The 18651-nt window shown below is 41.6% G+C and overlaps 2 protein-coding genes across 2 annotated transcripts; one reads left to right on the plus strand and one right to left on the minus strand.

Annotated features, from left to right (window-relative positions):
- The first annotated feature begins 234 nt into the window (after nt 1-234).
- Nucleotides 235-6570, plus strand: LOC104071925 (cyclic AMP-responsive element-binding protein 1). The gene is made up of 3 exons (XM_009581806.1): nt 235-414; nt 1840-1990; nt 5013-6570. The coding sequence occupies exons 1-3, from the start codon at nt 309-311 to the stop codon at nt 5155-5157; spliced, it is 402 nt and encodes a 133-aa protein (XP_009580101.1). The 5' UTR covers nt 235-308; the 3' UTR covers nt 5158-6570.
- Nucleotides 6571-15865: 9295 nt separating this feature from the next.
- Nucleotides 15866-17506, minus strand: METTL21A (methyltransferase like 21A; the record flags this gene model as incomplete). The annotated part of the gene is made up of 2 exons (XM_009581807.1): nt 15866-16344; nt 17395-17506. Coding segments are annotated over 2 exons (510 nt in total), but the record flags the coding sequence as incomplete, so codon positions are not given.
- Nucleotides 17507-18651: the final 1145 nt, after the last annotated feature.

Raw genomic sequence — 18651 nt, forward strand, 5'->3', positions numbered from 1 at the left:
CTACCCCAGCCAAAACCAGCACAATGGGTCTCATGAAAAATTGAAAACTTACTTTCAAAGCATGATTTCTTTAATGTACATTAAAGCCATCTGTCTGATTTGAGGGTGTATAAGGGTTCAAGGCATTTAACTCAGACCAGTGTTCTTCCATATCTGGATTTAATACTAGTAATGCAAGTTAATGAGTAAATTAGTGTCTTAAATGCTGTGTAAATTTTTTTTTTTCTTCAGTTGCTATTACCCAAGGAGGAGCAATACAGTTGTCTAACAATGGCACAGATGGAGTACAAGGTCTCCAGACGTTGACTATGACCAATGCAGCTGCAACCCAACCTGGCACCACCATTTTACAATATGCACAGACCACAGATGGACAACAGATACTTGTACCCAGCAACCAAGTTGTTGTACAAGGTGAGAAACTTCACAGCCAGTCATTCTGTATAACATTTTCTCCATGCAGATATAAGTTGCCAACCTAACTCCTTTAAATGTGTCAGGAAACAGAATTAACAGCTTTGGCACATAAGATAAGTCTCCACAATGATTAAAGGAAATTCTGGACAAAGCTATTTGTCACATTTTCTTGGAGCCTTTCCCTTCAGATTGATAAAATTGTGGATATTTGGGTTTACTTCTTAAAACAATATATTTATTTTTGGTTTTCCATGCTGTATTTCCTGCATTTTGTCCACAGGATTTTTTTTAACATGTTCTGCAAAAACTCATACCACTTTAGAGTTCTCAGTTCTCCCAGATAGTTACCTGCAACAATAGTGAATTTAAAGCAAAGCATTAAAGTTAGGAAAGAAGGTTGTTTGATACTTTCTTTCTGTAAGGACACTTTAATTTCTTAGTAATTTTTTCCCATTTTCAATTACAATAATTTCTTCCTATTGTGGCTTTTGTAACTAGTCACCAAGTACTTAATCATTGAGTCTTGGAATCATAGAATAATTTAGGAAAGTGCCTTAAGAGATACTTGGTCTAGTCCTCCACTTAGACCAAGCAGAGCTACTTCAACTTAGAATTAGTTGGGGGTTTTTATTGTGTTAAAATAGATGTTTTGGTTTATTAAAAATTGGGGGGTATTAAAAATCTGTTTATTAAAAGTAACAGAAAAATGTACCCCTGGTTTTATGATTGTAAAGCAAGTGATTTGAAAGTTATCCCGTGAAGAGGTCTCCAGGCATCAGTGAAAATACATAGCCAAGAAAAATACTATTGTTGCATTGATCTTCTGGTTTTTGTGTTCTTAAGGACATGTGATTTCTTTAGGTGATAGCGTATTTTTTTATGAGCTCAGGCAAATATAACACACTCCTAGATTACAATAAATAAACAAAAGAAACCTAAGACCTTGTTCATTCTAGAGTAGTGGAGTGCCTAGCTTGCACTGTCTCTCTCTTGTTGGAGTAAATGCTACATCTCTACACCCTTTTTTCTGTGCCAAATACTTACACATGGAGTTTCTCCTTTTGCAGATAGACATTTGGAGCATAGCTAGAAGTACTGTTTGCCATCCTTCATCTTAAAACTGCTAAAATTGCCTAAAAAACAGAGAAGTAAAAAGAAATGTACTAAGGGAGAAAGATGCACAGCAATACAGCAAGACAAATCAAGTTATCAAGCACAAGTGAAGACTTCCTCAGCAGGAGTGCTCAAAACCTTGCATACATTAGTAAACTAAGACTGAGATAGCGATGATGACCCAGGTTATGGTCATCCCTCCTGTACGGTAGCCCAGAGTGCATGGTTAGATAGATGACTAGGTGCTCTTCGCACCACGTTTAACAGTGCTGTCACCAAACTGACATGGTGTTCCCTTCTGCCTTTCAGCTGCCTCAGGAGATGTGCAGACCTACCAGATTCGCACCGCCCCTACCAGCACCATTGCACCAGGCGTAGTCATGGCATCCTCTCCAGCACTGCCAACCCAGCCAGCAGAAGAGGCCGCGCGGAAGAGAGAAGTGCGTTTAATGAAGAACAGGCATGTACATTTAGATGGCTTTTTTTCCCAGTCAGATCTGCATATAGCTAGAGTGTTAAGCACTAAGAATCCTGATCTTTCTTAATCATTTTATGAAATGCTTTCTGAAGAACTTGCCTTTATTTAAAGATGCAAAGCAAAGAAGCACATCTGCTAATGCCATGTATTGTGACTGTGAAACCTTAAGTAAAGGTGTCAGACTCATTCTGTGAGGTGCGTGAATTTGTTTGTTGCCATAAGGAGAAAAGTCATTGGTGAGAGACTTTTATGACTGCAGATATGTTCTTACAAACACCGAGGTGAGTTGATTTTTTTGAGTTAATACATTCATGTAGTTTCCTTTCCTGGATTCTTCACCTTAGCCTTCCGCATGCATTCTCTTTGCTGCGGGCCCACCCACACTCTTCACGAGTGCTTTCTCCATTGTCTCACTTCTTCTCTTTAGCTGCTTGCCTTTTGGGTTTTATCCTCCAAAGGCAGAAGGACTCAAGGAAAGGCTAAATGAGCAGCTGCTCCTTTTGATGTCTTGTGGCGCCAGTAGTTGCAGCAGAGGGGCTGCAAGAGAGAGAGAGGAGACTTGACCGGGCAGGATTTAGTGCGTGAGGAGGAACAGCCAAGCCTACTGAGGTGGGGCTTGATGGAGGCAGCAAAGGAAGGGAACAGCAGAGAGAAGTTGGGCATGATGCTCCTTAAGCCTACTGTTGTGGGAGAGGGAAGGCGTGGGCCTGGGCTGACCCATCACACCAAGCTTAAACTCCATCCACAGATTTGAGCCTGTATGTTACACTCTGACACTGGGAAAACAGCAGTGCTTCCTTCCCCTGCGAGGAGGGGAAGCCTTGTGAAAGCAGTGTTTACTTAATCTGTCAGTCTGAAAAAACTTACGTTGTACAGGTGCATTTATCTTCTGTGGATTGCTAAGCTGTGAACACAATAGAAAGTTACATGAGCAGACCCAATGCTTGTCTGAGGGGCTTTAATGAAGTAAATAATGCTGAACAGCAGAGTTCACTTTTTTAAAAGGTTTTTGTACAGAATGTCACCCATCTCCCCTTTTTATATATTTTTCTGATATCAGTGAATAGTAGATGTCACCCTTTCAGGCTCTGCATTTGAGAAAAAAATATAATTAGCATTCTGAATCCCCTCATTTAGTCAGCAGGCTTATTCCAGTAAAAGAAAGCTTTTGTGTTTGGGAAAGCCAAGAAAAGCAATGGGGAATTACCCCCACTTGAGTTCAATTGACAGCTTTTGCAACAGTATCATGTTGCATGTGGTGCTTTTAGCCTGCCTGCTTAATAGGTGTTTGCAAATGTAGGCTCCATAGCAAAGCAGGGGAAAGGGACATAAAGGCAGATGGTGAGGCGGTACTTATTGGAGGATTACAGCGTAAATATTCATAGATATTATTGTGCAAATTTTCTGTGTAAATTTTACATTTTAAAAGCTCTCTTGTAATTCAGTATAACTCTAGCTTCATAATGAATAACTAATGCACACAGACTTGAGGTGGCTTAATACACAGCCCAAGCTGGCACAAAAATCACAAAAAGAAAGAAAAAGTTGTCACCCAAGAAGACAGGTTAGTAGTTTGCACTAGGAGGCACTTCCTGATCCAGTAGTACCTAATCTTTTGGTGACACAAGTAACAGCCCAAAATGACTTAAATTCTAAATGTTGCACATGGCCCACTGAAGTGCTGCAAGCATGTGAAATTGGATTTGTAGGAGTGACAAATGGATACCTGAGTCCTTTCAGGGCTTACAAACTAGGTTTTCTTCATCCTGTCTCATTTGTGGAGCTCAATTTCAAAAATTACTTCTAGAGTCTTCTTCCAGGTAGGTCCGGGAACAGACATTCTTTTTTACCTAGTACTACAACTACTATTTATCTAATAAGCGGAAGAACTGGGTTCAATTTTGTCCTCTCATTTCCCAGAACATTGACTGTATTACCAATCTATGCAGTATTTGCAATGAAGGGACACTCAGACTCTCATTTTGAAGCTGCTCTGCTTTGCACCTGAAGGTTCAGGGCAAACAAGCATGTAAGTTTACACGTCTGCAGTGTGCTGCTTTGACAAGCTGCATTGCTGGAAGAGAGCCCTCTGCCTGGTCTCCCATTCACCTGTGGCATTTAGCCTTGTGCTTACTTTGCACGTTGGTGCTGTTACTGTTGCTGTGCAGGATAGCTTTTGCCTTGGTGTTACTGCCTTCAGGATGCTCAGCAGCACATTAACATCTTTCAGGTATTATTCATTGGTGTTCTTAGTATGTTACCAAGTTACCAATAGGCAACTCAGTCTTTACAAGCAAGTCTTTAAAGTTTGACTGTCTCGAGATCTGCCTCAGCACATTAACATTGCCATGTTCTTGGCACAGCAGACAAGGACTAAAGAATGATATGGTTGCTAGTGACTGTTTATTTCGTGATTTTTTTCCTTTGAGTCGTTTATATTATCATTGCAGTGATGCAGACATTATTAATAAAATTGAAGTATTGCTCGAGAGCAAATACATGAATGCTCTAAATGTAGCTTTTTTTGCACCGGCTGAACATCCTAACCATTAGTTTTTGGTTGGACTGCAGCAAAGGGAAGAGTTAAGACTATAAAGAGATTAATAGATGAACATTGGTCTTATCCATGTTTTTATTTATCTATTTATTATAATAAAATCAATTAAATTATTGCTGCAGCATTCAACTCGGTCCAAAGGCTCTACTGTAAATCCTGCAAGCAGAATTTTGTCATTGAGTGGGATCCTTTTCTCACAGAAGCGGAATTTTATTGGTGCTGACTCACTGGGATCTGCATGTTGAAATTATCTGTGGACCTTGAGAGTGTGTGATTTGTGAGAAGCAATTGTTATGAACTCAGCCTTTTTTTCCTAACTTGCATTTCTTAACAATACCTCCATATTCTAAAAATGGCAGTACTAGGTAAAGGTTTGACCTGAACAGTTAAGTAGACCATTTCTGCAAGTAATTGTTCTGGATTTGAATGGCCTTTTTTGCTTTGCAGAGAGGCAGCACGTGAATGTCGCCGGAAGAAAAAGGAGTATGTGAAATGTCTAGAAAATCGAGTGGCTGTGCTTGAAAACCAAAACAAGACACTGATTGAGGAGTTGAAAGCACTTAAGGACCTTTACTGCCACAAATCAGATTAATTTTGGATTCCCATTTTCACTTGTCCAGGTGGGATAGAGACTGGTTCTGGCTATACCCAGAAAGACAAAGTAAACTTTTTATTTTCTAAACATTTCTTTTTTTCTATGCGCAAAACTGCCTGAAGCAACTACAGAATATAATTCATCTGTGCTTTGCATCAAACTGTGAATGTTCAAGTACTTGCCTCCTCTTCTCCCCCTACAAGATTATTTTCATCATCAATCTCAGCGTGAAGAAGAAGAACAGGCTTCTTTCTCGTCTCCCCATCCTCTTCAAGGAGTAACAGTGGTCATTTGGGAAGTTACTGTGGGGAGGGTCCTTTTGTAATGATTTCAAGAATTTGTGCTGAGCTCTTTCCATTGCCTTAGAGACAGAACCACCCCAGCCTCTTGGTCCAGAGAACTGTGGGCCACATACGTGGAGCATGCATGGTGCAATGAAGAAGCAATGGTTGCCAAATTGGTTTCACATATTCATTATGAACTATAAAAATACACGGCTAAGCGGAATGCCAAATGAAAGGCGCTTCACAGACATGTTCTTGGTGTGGAGATAACATACCTTTTTCAAACTAGCCCAGGAGGGGTTTTGATTTGTAATCTGTGTTAAGCCCTCCTGGACTAGTAAAAACTTCTCCATACTTCAGAAACAAATGCATTGAAATAAGCTTCACTGGTCAGTTGTTGCTTCTCGAAGCTTATGCGTGCAAGTGTGTTCAGCATTCTGAATGCACAAAAAGCAAAACCAGCTTCATAGGATATTGTTTGGGAAATGATATTTGGATGGGAAAGGAATTCAGAATAAAAAAAGTACAATAGTGATGTTTAGAAAACAGTCACGTAGTAAGCAAGGGTAACACATGAAAGCACTGCCTATTTGTATGCAGAACAACTAAGCAGTTGAAGCATGGCCAACTCCACGTACATACTCCCTGATGACAGTATAGTCTGTGTCCCAAGTCCTCTCAAGCAATGAGGTTGTTTCTATTTCCCTACCACTATCTTATGTAATGGAAATTACTGTACTCAATGGAAACATCAGCCTGGTTTGCTAGATTCTTTTTCAAACTTTGAGGCATAAATTAAATCGCAGTATGACAACTACCAGGACAACCTCAAATATCGAAGAAGACTTCAAACACAAATATTCTAACTTCTGCTTCGCAAGGGACAATATTAATTTTTTGAACCTGGCCGGGCTAGCTAAATTCTTAATTTATTCGGAGGGTTTTTTCATGTAAAGGGTCAGATTTACCAAGTAATTTATTCCTGTAAGTAAAATTACTCATGTACCTCAGACGTTTGCAAGACCACTTTTTTGTGTGCACTGAGGAAATGTGATCTTTCCCATATTTACGTTGTTAAAAAGGTAGTTCGTGTTTAAAAACAACTCTGTACAAAGCATTAGGACTTAAAAAGAATCATGCTCAAAAAGAACCAAAAAAGAATGTCAAGAAGTCATCAAAAAGAATGTGTCAAAACAAATCATGTGCAGTTTGTTTACTGGCCCTCTGAAGCCAGTCTCTTGATACGTTAACTTGGGTCATTTGATGGAATAAGTTTACTTTTGTGTATAGAGACATATGAATAAGACTTCGGTCTGTACTAATGCCTTGCCTAGCGAAGTATTAGCTAATATTTTTTTCCCATTCACTCTATCTGTTTTTAAGATAAATTTCAAACACGAGCTTCTAAAAGGTTATACAATCAGTGTGACGTTATAAGAAGAACATTTGGAAGACCCTGGGCACTTGAGTCTCAAACAGCTAAGCAGTATTAAAAGTTCTAGTTTTCTCATTTGAGAGGGCATTCAGTTTCCAAGAGACTTTAAAAGGAGCAGGGTTAAACTTGTAGCGTTATTGTTAAATCTAGAGTTATCAATAATTTCAAATTATGTTTGTATTTCAAGAAGAGAACATAAGTATCAGAATTATGAAAGAATTCATTTTCACAAGTTTTGAGGGGGTTTATAAATGGTCTATTTTTATCTGCCATAGAGAATTGATTTTCATGTTTTTATTTAATGGAAGATGAATTTATTAGTTTAGCAGTGCAAATTTAAAGACGACCCTAAATTCTCAGCAATGCTTTCATAAAAATTGTCTGATTCTTGAAATCAGAGAATACAAATACATACAACGGTTACCAGTTTTTCAGAACTAGTGCTGAAGTAGAAATGTTGGTAACGCAGGAGTCATTCCTGTAAAACATGAAGTTCATGATGGCCTAATTTACACAGTTATACGGAATGGTTCCTCCAACTTTGAGAAACACAGAGAAGGCTGTACATGCCTACCTTAAGGCTGTTTCTTTTGTAGAACCATCTGTTTGCAAGAACTTGAGTTTTTGCAGTGAACCTGAATGAGGCTAGCCGTGATCTGAGAGCTGTTCCTCGTGGGTAAGGAGCACTGTCTAGCGCTTGCTGATAGTCACTCGGCACAAAGCCTGGGAGCTGAATGGACCAGGGAGCCTAAACCGGTACCAGGACGGGGTTCTTCTGATACAGGGTTGGTGCAAATTTGTGTGGCAGTGAGAGGAGAACTGTGTTACCGGTTTGTCTGCGCGTGGTCTGCGAGTAGTCTGTGGAGTTATTAGTCTAGACCTCATTAGCAACTAACGTTTCACTAAGGAAAAGGAATGTTATTTTGAAGTACCTAGGGATCTGCAAGAGTCTTTATTTTTATTTATGCTGCACTGAGGATTTAGGGACTTGAATTTTTCTTTAATGGAAATTTTAAATGACAATAATAAAAAATGTGTTAGACCAGACAGGGCTGGTTAGGGTTACCCATACATGCTTTACTATTCATATTGACCCAGAAAGGGAAAGAATATGACACAGGAATCCATTCATATGTTATTTACCAAGTAGTGAGGTTGGGGTAATCAGCTTCTATAAACTAAGGCCATTTGGAAGTAGGACGGAAATTATGCTGGCAGGGGGGAGGGAGGGTTAGTTTTATATCTCACGGTTGTGAGTTTTCAAGAACTGATAGCCTGTTTTACCTGAAGAGAGGGTTAGAAAGGGCTAGATCCATTATGTTCATAATAAACAAGAATTGATTTGAAATATAATTTTTGTAATGTCATTATTTTGCAAAACAACAGCACCGATCAGGCAGTTAAGATATTGTCAGAGGTGCTCTTTTAATTTAGATATTCTTGGAAAATACATATGTATAATATATGTACATATATATATATACACACAGTATATAATCTACAGCTCTGAGAGCTTTTAAGTCAGGAATGCTGAGTATTATAGTATATGGAGGTCAGAAGAAATTTTTACTTTTCTGGGTGTGTCTGGGTGTGTGTGGATGTGTGCGCATGTGTGAAAGCTTCCCCCCGCCCCAGTAGTTCTGGGCTGCATTATTCTAGCGCTTATTACTGATTTGTTTTGTGCTGTTTCTCAGTTATCCATTTTCAAGAATTTATTTCATCTTTCATGGCTTTTGTAAGGTTTGTTTTTGTTTTTTATTGATGGAGATTTTTGAAATTACATAAACAGTTGTTTTACAACAACCACCATCCCCCAGAATAATTCACTTTTGTGCTTTTTCTCTTTGGCAGCTATATATCAAAGGCAAAACAATTGAAAAGGTTGTTAAGGTGTTATTTTCTAAAGGAACCACTGGTAAGACTCCTGTTTTCCTCCTGGGGTAGTGGCGATGCATTTTTCTTTAAGCAGCGATTTCACCAGTCAGGTAGTTGCCAGCACCATTGCTTGTATCGGAAAGCACAATTTTAGCCTGTCGTGCTCGTCAGGACTGTACAGACACCTGTAGGTTCTGGCTCTTCTGTAGTTGGCGTTTGCGTTGCAGACAACTGTCTTCTCTGGTACTTGTAAGTTGATCAGAAAATTGGTGGGGTGTTTGGAATCATTAAGAGGCTCAGGAAAAAAGAAGTTAGTTTTAATAAGGAAAAACAGCCCTGATAGTTTCTGATCTAAATTTGTACTACAGGTTTTTTTTAAATCTGGGCTTCCAGTAGACTGCAGCTGCAAGTAGTCATAGGTTAATGAAAACTGGCCTCTGCTTTTTTATTTTATTTTTTTTTAATTTATGACAGACAGACAGTGCTTTTTGTGAGTTAAAGTAAAGACAAGTCTCCCCATCAAAGCAAGTTCATTATCAGTGGTTGCAAATCTATGACAATTCATAGAGGTTTTAATTGGTTTTCTAGGACCCTGTTTTTATTGTCATTTTTTCACCATGAAGCTGGTTAGTGATGTAACATTTGCCAATGATCTAACCAAAAGGTCATGTATTTATTTTTGTTACACTATATTCTTTGTAAATGTTTAATTAAAATGTGCACTTTTAAAAAAAAAAAACACAGAACAACAAAAAAAAAAAGAGCAATTGGGTTTGCTTGAGAAGCTCCCTGGCACAATTGTTGTAATCCTGCTGCCTGCGCACAATTCACTCCTCTCCCCACAGCAGTTGACTCCCCCGCAAATTTAACTTGCTGATTAGCACCTGGCGTCCAGCAGGCATTACTTCAAAATGGCAGCAGATCTGAACTGGCAGTACTGAAGCCTGGAAAGAATTAAATGTGTGGTGTCTCAGAGCAGCATGTACAGGATGGATGTGAAATTATTTTTAGAATAGAACTAGTTCAGTGATCCCAAGTGGGAAAGGGAGGTTAATTTGGAAGGAAAGGTAAATTATTTTTCAGTCACTTTATTCCCCTTTTCTTAATTTGAGATTTGGCTGCAAATTTTACAAGCTGCATTCCAAGAAAATAAATCAAGAGGCTTTCCAATTCTTTGACACCAGGAAGTAAAGGTACATTGCCAACGTGTCACCCTGCTTGAAAAGATTAAAAAAAGCACAACCACCTTTCTTTTGCAGGAACAATGATAATTTAGCTGTAACCCTGAAATCTGTCACTGTGAGCAGGTTTTAAAAGCATACAGTACATTGATGGTTCTCTGTACTGTGCCTGGGAACTCGTTTCCCTGCACTTTTGAATTTGCTAGCTGTAAAAGACACTGATTTTGCAGAAACCTGAATGTGTCATGAAGCTCAGTTGGTCTGGGAGGAGCCAGACTGATGAAGAGAAACAGGGTGCTGAAATCCTACCTACTGTGTGCTTGTGACAGGTTCAGGTCTGTGGATGGATATGGCTTAAATCTGTACATCTTTGGAGAAAAGGGACCAGATCCAGTTGGTAAAGCGGGCTCGCATTTCAAGCGTTTTGCCTTCGAATGCGTTTTTTGTATTTAAGCTCTGGCCCACGAAGAGACTTGCTTGGGCTAGTTTGCGTAGCACAAATTGAAGACGGTGACCCGTCTGCGTTCTGGTACTGCAGGTGCAGTTTGTGAGTTGCTGCGTAACTGGTGAGTTCAGGTCTGGCTTCCACCATCGAGAGGCAGCAGAAGTCAGCTGTCCTCAGGAGCTGTGTGCAGGAGAAGTCAGCTGTCCTCAGGAGCTGTGTGCAGGAGAAGTGTCAGCTGTCCTCAGGAGCTGTGTGCTGGCAGGGAAGGGGCCAGGACGGGCTGTAATGATCCACAGTTGGCTCCCTTCATAAGCTGACCACTTACTGTACTCACGACTTGGGAGCAGTCGGTTCGCTCGGTCTCAGCCTCAGCTATGTTTTTCTCTAAATTAGGGGATAGCTGAGAGAGAGCAGGGGGAAGGCAGGCCTTGAGCCAGTTAGTTATCTGGAAATGGCCACTCTTAAGAACTAAGGATGTTCGGATGCTCTCCACGAGTTGTGTTTTATCCAGGTGCCACTCCATTTTTTGCGTGTGTAATGACATTTATTTATATTAAAACATTAATTTTAAAAAGTTCTAGAACTTCGAGTTTGTGTGAGATTTGAAACTGTGCTGCTTGTATGGACTTCCGGGGATGGGATGGGGAACAGGGCAAGAAGAGGTGCTAGTCGGCAGCCAACCCCTCCACAGACTTGTCCACAGATTGGTTGTTCACTTCAAAAATGAGTTGTTTATACTCTGGATTTATAATTTGAAATAGTTTTGGAACAATGTTTTTCAGGGAAGCTTCCAGAGCGAGGGTTATTATTCTCCCTTTGTAATGTAAGCTGGAAAGAGTAAGTTCACCTCATCTGCATTTCTGATTCTTTATCCAAACCATGTCAGCACAGAACAGGGTATTTGAGCTTGACTCCCACATACTTGTGGAAGTTAAAAGACTAAATGAAAATCCATTATTGGGGGAAAATAAGTTCTTATTTACATTTCCCCAAAAATCTGGAAACATCCCTGTTGTGTTTTTTTTTTTTTTACTTCTTTTTTTTTGTGCTTTATCTGTGTTTTAAAAAAAATTGTACTGGGTTATAATGCATTTTATTAACACTATGTACATATTAGCTGCTTTGTGTTTCAGAATGGTAGTAATTGCTTTGTATATTAAAGTGATTCTTGTGAATTTGTGAATTATTGTCATAAAGAAGTGCTTTTTCTTACTGTAACCTTTGTGGTATAAACTGTCATAACTCCCTTTTTACACAAACATTTATGTGCAGTCACATAAACATGCTTTAAAAAACTCTACAAAGTCTCTTTTTTGAGCAGGATGTTCCATTTACACTAATTTAGTGGCAAATGGTAGCTAGATAGAAATATGGGAAAAGGCATATTTTAAGCAGACTATGGCGTCCTCCCATGATCTGTGGCCTGCTGTAAGTATTCATGAGATATTTTCCCCAAAGGGAAGGCTTTTTTAATCTTAATTAAAATGAATTAGATTAGTGAGAGGTTAAGTCCTGAAAAACAAAGTTTTATTTTCCACTTCTGGTATTTTTAAACCTGCTTTCCAGTATGCGTTCTGGTGGCAGTTAGTTCTGCTGTTTAATAATGTGTGAAAGGCTTTTCCCTTCCGCAGTCTAAATATGCTGGTTTTCCCACTTTTAAGCATTCCCGTAAACCGTGTACTACTGATGTTAATAACAGAGCAGAACAGAAGGCAGCAAACACTGCAAGGATCGCAACCCAATTATGTAATCTGGATCCAAACACTGGGATGAAAGCCAGAAGAACAAATTCAGCACTGAGGTAAACACACCTCCAGTGAAATCAAGGGGAAGCAGTAAGGTCAGCTCATTATGGCTGGGATTTCCTGGTTTTCACAACTGAGCGTTTTCATAATGCCATTCACGTACTTGCTCAGAAAAATCTGCATCTCAGTAACGAGGGAGAATCCCAAACAGGGGTTAGTCCATGAGGTAAAAATGCAGTTTGGCTTGAATTTTGCACTGAAAAGAATCTGGTAACGCAGATCCCTGTGCAGTCAGTAGGTCAGCTGGTAAACTCGATGCTTTTGACACTGCTGCACCTTGAAGCTCTTCATCCATAAGATACAGAGTTGAATTTCATACTCCGTGTCTTAATATTAATCAAACATGACTTTAGTTGCAATGACATTTTAGAAAAGTTTGTTCCCTTGCAGAATGGCATGTTTCAGGGATGGTTTCACAATCTTACAGTATGTTCACATCTTACCTGGTTTCTTCCCTGTGACTTGGATCCTCTCCCTAGTGTGAGTATTTTATTTTTCAAGAGACTATTTGTGCATTGCCCCACTACTCAGGGACCCATGATCAAACACATCCCACAGATGAGTTCACCTCATCTGTTACAAAACAGGGCCAATGCAAGGGAACCACCCAAAGGAGAATCACGCTGACTTCTCTAGTGCTGGGATGGAGAAGGTGACAAAGTGCTTGGGCAGGGTGTTAGTGTAATTGCCAAACAGCCGCTGAAGCATTACTGTGCATCATCTCATACTAGAGCAGAAGCTCACCTGGGACCGATCAGTCGGGACACCAAAGTTTGCAGGTGGCATCGCGGAGGGCTGCTGTGTGCTCACTCACCGGGCAATTACGCCTCTGCTACTTCTGTCCTGCATGTCTGGCGTGGTTCACTCCTGACATCTCCCTGAAGCTAAGTGTGATGGGAATATAAAAAAGCTGCGAAGCGCAACCTGGGACAACAGAAGGCACTGCTCAGTGCCTAGTGCAGGTGGGTGTTAGCACTGCCCAGCGGGAAGGGGCTGCTGAGCTACGTTCTCACAGTTGGTGCCTGCCCCTAAACACTGTAGCTTAAAAAGCAATGAGAACTAATGTGCTGCTTGTGGAGGCCTAACTGCAATATTCCTGGGTCTGGTCTCCTGAATCTAAAGAGTTGCCCACACCCCAGTAGCAATCAGAGGAGAAGGTGTCCCCTTGAGGGGGTGCCACTTGCTGAGCTGGGGAGGGGCCACCAAGAGCTCAGCTCTGCAGGTCAGGGGCAAGGCACTCAGCTGAGCTGCCAGTGTCATCTCATGCTTTTCTCTGCAAGTATTTACTTATGGGCAGTAACATTGCTTCAGCCTTCAAACATACTCCCTCAGGTTTGCATACAGCTGCTGTGCAACAGCAACACAGCAAAAGAAGCCAAGGCTGGTCTCCTCCAGCACGTGCCTGCTCTCACAGGAAGGCTATGGGCTGTAACAGCAGCAATGGGAAAACAAGACACCGAAAGCTGCTAAACAATTAGAAAGATGCAATTACACTGATTTGTTTTAAAAGTACAAAACTTTTCCTATCGTTGAAGCAAGGCCTGGAGCAAAGCCCCCTTCTTAAAAGTGTGTAGGCTTTATTCTGTACTACACTGGGCTTTACTCTGTGCTATTTAAAGTGGGCTTTTTAAGCATGTTCCTACTATGGCAACAACGCAAGCTGCTAAGGCTCTCAGTACTGCAAGATGCAGCCTCTTGCGAGGGCCAAGCACAGCCAGGTAGCAGGCTCTCCCCACGCACCAAGTCACGTGCACTCATAAGCCCGGGCACCAGCACGCTGCTTTCTGCCAGCTCCAGCCCGGGGGGAGAGCCTAACATACAGTGACCACAGATGAGCTCGGAGACAAGGAAACACCAGTGGAGAGGAAAAGGAAGGGAGTGGTGAGAACTTACAGCCACACTCTGAAAATTAGAGCCAGAGAGAGAGTGGGGAGAGCTTGTAATTTTTTCAACCGTTGCTCACCCAGTTGAGCAACAGAAGAAGCCATGTCTGGCACATTAAAGCTCATATCATGTTCTGGTTTTAATTAAAGGTGCTGTTTTCCTTCCCTCAAAGGGACTTCAACTCTACTTTCAGACTGCAGAGTCCCAGCCAGCTGCGTAAGTACTGTTTTAGTGACACCATGTGGCTTCTGAGGATACTGTTGTAAGCAAGTGTTTTAGAGCAGCAACTGTCAGGCCAAGTCCAGAGCCAGGCAAGGAACTTAGCTGAAAACACCCAAGAGACACGTCAGGGATGAAGCACAAGACCTTCGGGCCTCATTCACGGGAGCTGTGATGATAAATGTGTCATTTCCAGATTACAGTCTGCACATCACTTCTGGACCACAGACCCTCTGCATCTTTTCCAGTTAGGAAGTTTGATGGAAGCAGAAGTGATAAAGCTCCTAATGCCCATGGCCTGAAGCAGCTGCTGGTGTTTGCTGTTGCTAGTGCGAAAGACATGAACATGCTTAAAGCCTGAACCTGACCTGGGGCTTTGTAACTTAAGTTTAAAGAAAAAAAAGTTCCGCATCCACCAAAAAAAAAGTACTATAGCAATTCCTGCATTTAGAAGTGTGGCTGTCTTCTATTAGGCCTTTGTTTTCACCAGTTTCATTCTTCCACGACTAGAAAGAGAAGGAAGTCTGCTGCTGGTGTGAGCCGGATTCCAGGCTGCAGCATTTTTCACATAGGATCTTTTACAAGCTTAAGGTAAAAAAATCAGTTACTTAGAACAGCGTCTAACTACCACTGCACAGAAAGCACGCCGAAATCTAGACACTGCCCCAAGGTCCCAAGTAATACAAGAATAAGTACTCCCCCAGCTACAAAGACTTTACAGCAGCACCCTCCTCTCCTGAATAACAGCTCTCAGAGACAGTGAATCACAAACAAAGGCAGAAAGTATAACATTATTTAGCGGTACTTTGAGAGTCAAGGACTGATTTGATATTTAAAGAACAGTGTGAGTCTCCTTGTTTCACTTTCCCTGCAGGCACATGTGCATGTGTATCTGCTCCAAGGAGCCTTGATCTGTGCAAGGGAAAGTTACCTTGTTAGGGACAACCCAAGAACCACGACTGCTTCGGTACTGCAGGCATAGCCTCCACGCTTGCACGTCAGGTAAAAACACCACTGATTTCTAAGATGGCTTACTCTGCAATATTGATTCCCAGCCCACCCCCTTCACAAATCTTGTTCTTTGTTTCCCTATGCCTCTTCAGTGCAGCAGTGACAGCAATACAACTTCATAGCAGCTGCCTTTGTTGGTTTTGCCCTTTAAGTGCTTCTTTTACCACAACTTGTAAGACGCAGAAGGCCTGAAGAGTTCAAGCACTTAGAGCCGGAGTCTTAGCTTACATTTCATCCACTTTTACTTTTCTAGAGTTAAGGAAGTGATAAGGGGAAAAAAACCCCCACTGTAATCTATTTCTAAGTTTTCCACAGAAATAAAGTGTGATTTAATTTTAAACAACAGATCTTTTGATGACATTTTTGATGCCTGGAGATTTCTGCAACTTAAATCAGTTTCAAAAATTACATTTGGTAAAAAGTCAGTGGAAGACCCTATACAACTCTACTGAGAAATGAAGCAGAGGTTAAATATGCAGAACAGAAGTACAATCCTTGCTGTATCAGACCAAGTGATCAGGCAAGACCATCAGAACACGAAGCCAGTGAAATAACACAACTGCAATTATATGCTTACGAACAAGTGTATTGAGTAGAAACAAGGGGAGGATTGAACAGCATCAGTGGTTTACTAACAAAGCATAGAGTCAAAAGTCATCCTTGCGACTACCCCTCTGAGCTTTGTAGATATGAACATCCTTACTGGAATCATAGTGGACCTCATATACAGAGAAACGGCCTCTCAGCATCTTCAGGAATTTGTGATCCCGCTCATAGCGGATACGACAGGAAAGAAGAATCACAGTTTGCTCTGAGCACAGGTGCTCCAGCGTCTGAAGCAGTTCTGCAAAAGTTTCTTCCAGATAAACGATGTCTGCACCCAGGATGAAGTCAAATGCTCCTGGAGGGAAGTTACCCAGGTCTCTTCCCCAAGTCAGTTCCTTCACCACAGCTCTCGGACGTAGTTCAGAAGGTAAGTTAGCCTGTACGTTTGACTCCAGGAACTCCAGTGCTGCCGCCCTGTCTGTGATGGTAACACGAGCACCTAAGCGGTACAGGAGTATATCTCTCAGACATATAGTCGATGTCCATAAATATAGTATTTGGAATACAGTGCTTTAAGTCAAGCAGGCTCCTTAATTCCTGTTAAACATTAACAACTCCCCTGAGCTGCCCGATTAAAAACAAACAAACAAAAGAACACAACAAGCAAAAAGCCCACTATCTCCATACATCCCCTTCATCTGTCACTTAAGAATATAAAGTACCCCACACGAAGATTAAGTTGGGTAAGGGACAAAAAGTGTTTTCTGGAGCTTTTTCTTAGTGCATAAAAGTAGAGAAGTTACTTTCTGCCTTTCCATAGGTGACAACAGCATAAGTTACAGGGATTATTACAATTAACCTGCTCCAATTCTGTATTCGTTCAGGAGGAGAGAGGCAGCTAGAGAGCCTCTTTCACAGGTCAGACAGAAGTTATGCCTACGTGATTTTGCATGGCATGATTGTATTTTGTCAAACTGCTCTGGTTTTATTATTTCAATAGGCACCTTCCACAGCCACTAGAGCTTTGAATTACAAAGTTAACCTGGGACAGTTAGCGCAAATCTAACATAGTACCCAGTCCCTGCCTCAGCCACAAACAGATCACAGGCAAATCACTTCATTTCTCCAGACCTTGGTTTCCCTGTCTGCAAGAGAGGCTAACAAGGCTTACGCAAGCTCAGAGAGTGGCTTCTGTCTGTAGATTTATCTGTGCTGCATACGAGGACAAGTGGAAGACTGCAAGCACGGCCCTCACTCCCTTGGGGGAGAATAGCTGCAGAACTTAATGCTGCAGAGCTGAGTACCATAGTAACAGGCATCAGCCTTAGCAGGGTCCCACCATAAAGTAAACTGCAGTGGCACCATCGCTACAACAAATAACGCAGCAGGCTCTGAAGTCTAACAAGAAAGGAAGATGACTCAGACAGGAAACATCACAGTTCACATATGTAGCTTTGGTGTTAACTTCTATACCAGGCATGTAGATGTAAACGTGCCAGTTTTACTATAGTTGTAAATTGCTTTAAACAAACAAAAAAAAAACCCTTACCTAATAACGTGGCCACTATTCCCAGCAATCCAGTTCCAGCTCCCAGCTCAATCACAGATCGATCCCTGACATCAATGCCTCCCGTCTCCAGATAAGCACACAAGACAACAGCCTAAACCAAGAGACACGGGCAGTTAAGCACAGGGCTCATTTCAGTCACACTGAACACTGGATTTCCGATTTACACAGAGAGAGAAGGTTATGGGAAGAGTCAGGCACTTCAGGTCTGCAGCAAGACTTCGTTCAGCCCTTCTCTGCCTCCTGTGTGCACATGTGGTCTTTTTGTGAGTTTTATGGAAGACTCTAAAAGGCAAAAGGAAAAAAGAACCACGGAGGCTACAACTCGGATGTGGCAACACTGCTTCATGAATTGCCACACGTAACAGGAGGCAGAAAGAGTTGCATTTGGAAAGGAAAAGCTGGGGGGTGTCAAACACGTGACATGGTGAATGAACACGGTATTGCAAAGTCCAGGACAAGGTTTCCTAGTATCTTGCATGGTATTGAAAAAGGTTTCTGCCCAACACTGGCATGCCGTCAGGAAGGTCATAGGGAAAGTGAAGTGATAACACTTCTATTTGTATCTAACGTGTGCTGCATTTTACAGAAATCTTGACAAGGAGCGTTCTCCATAGCAAGTTCTGTCCAAGCCGATGTCGGTAAAGACCAACAGCCCTGTGCACCAATTCGTTTGAGGAGTTTGCTAAAATAGCTACACTTGTTCTTTAAAACTAGAGGTAAAAGTGCAATTTGTGTCTGGACAGAGACCTGATCGACGGGAAGCCCTTGCATTCCTACAGCGATACTGCGACCGACTGCCCTGCAGCCTTGGGCCCGCCACAAACCCCTCTGTTTTGGACAGTTCTTATCCCCAAGATAAAGCCTATCAGCAGTCCTTCTCCACGCTACAAGCAGCAGGATCCGTGCCGTGCTGTGAAGGGCGTTAAGCAAACATCACGGGCCACGGTTAAGAAATGGGTGAGAGTTCTGTGAGCTACCCGGAACATTTCCCGTATCTGGCACTGGCCGCGCAGGCTTCAAGGCGGCACGTTTCCCCTGGAGTCTTCCAGGATCTCTTATGAGGAAAAAAAAAAGGGTAAAGCAGAGTTTAACGTTGTCTTTTCGTAAAAAAAATTCTTATAGAAAAAAAGCCTTCCTTTGATTCAATGTCAAATATTTTTCTCAGGTGATCCCGAAAGCTAGGGCAAGCGCTACGGGAGCCATCAAGTACGGGGCGGTTTCACTCGGTGCCCACAC

Source organism: Fulmarus glacialis, unplaced genomic scaffold (assembly GCF_000690835.1).
Source record: "Fulmarus glacialis isolate BGI_N327 unplaced genomic scaffold, ASM69083v1 scaffold49147, whole genome shotgun sequence".
Lineage (NCBI taxonomy): Eukaryota > Metazoa > Chordata > Aves > Procellariiformes > Procellariidae > Fulmarus > Fulmarus glacialis.

Bases quoted from the DNA above. Each gene is read 5' to 3' on its own strand.
- LOC104071925 (XM_009581806.1), top strand. From the start codon at position 309: ATGACCAATGCAGCTGCAACCCAACCTGGCACCACCATTTTACAATAT. The intron at 415-1,839 runs GTGAGAAACTTC...TCTGCCTTTCAG, and splicing joins CAACCAAGTTGTTGTACAAG to CTGCCTCAGGAGATGTGCAG. The intron at 1,991-5,012 runs GCATGTACATTT...TTTGCTTTGCAG, and splicing joins GTGCGTTTAATGAAGAACAG to AGAGGCAGCACGTGAATGTC.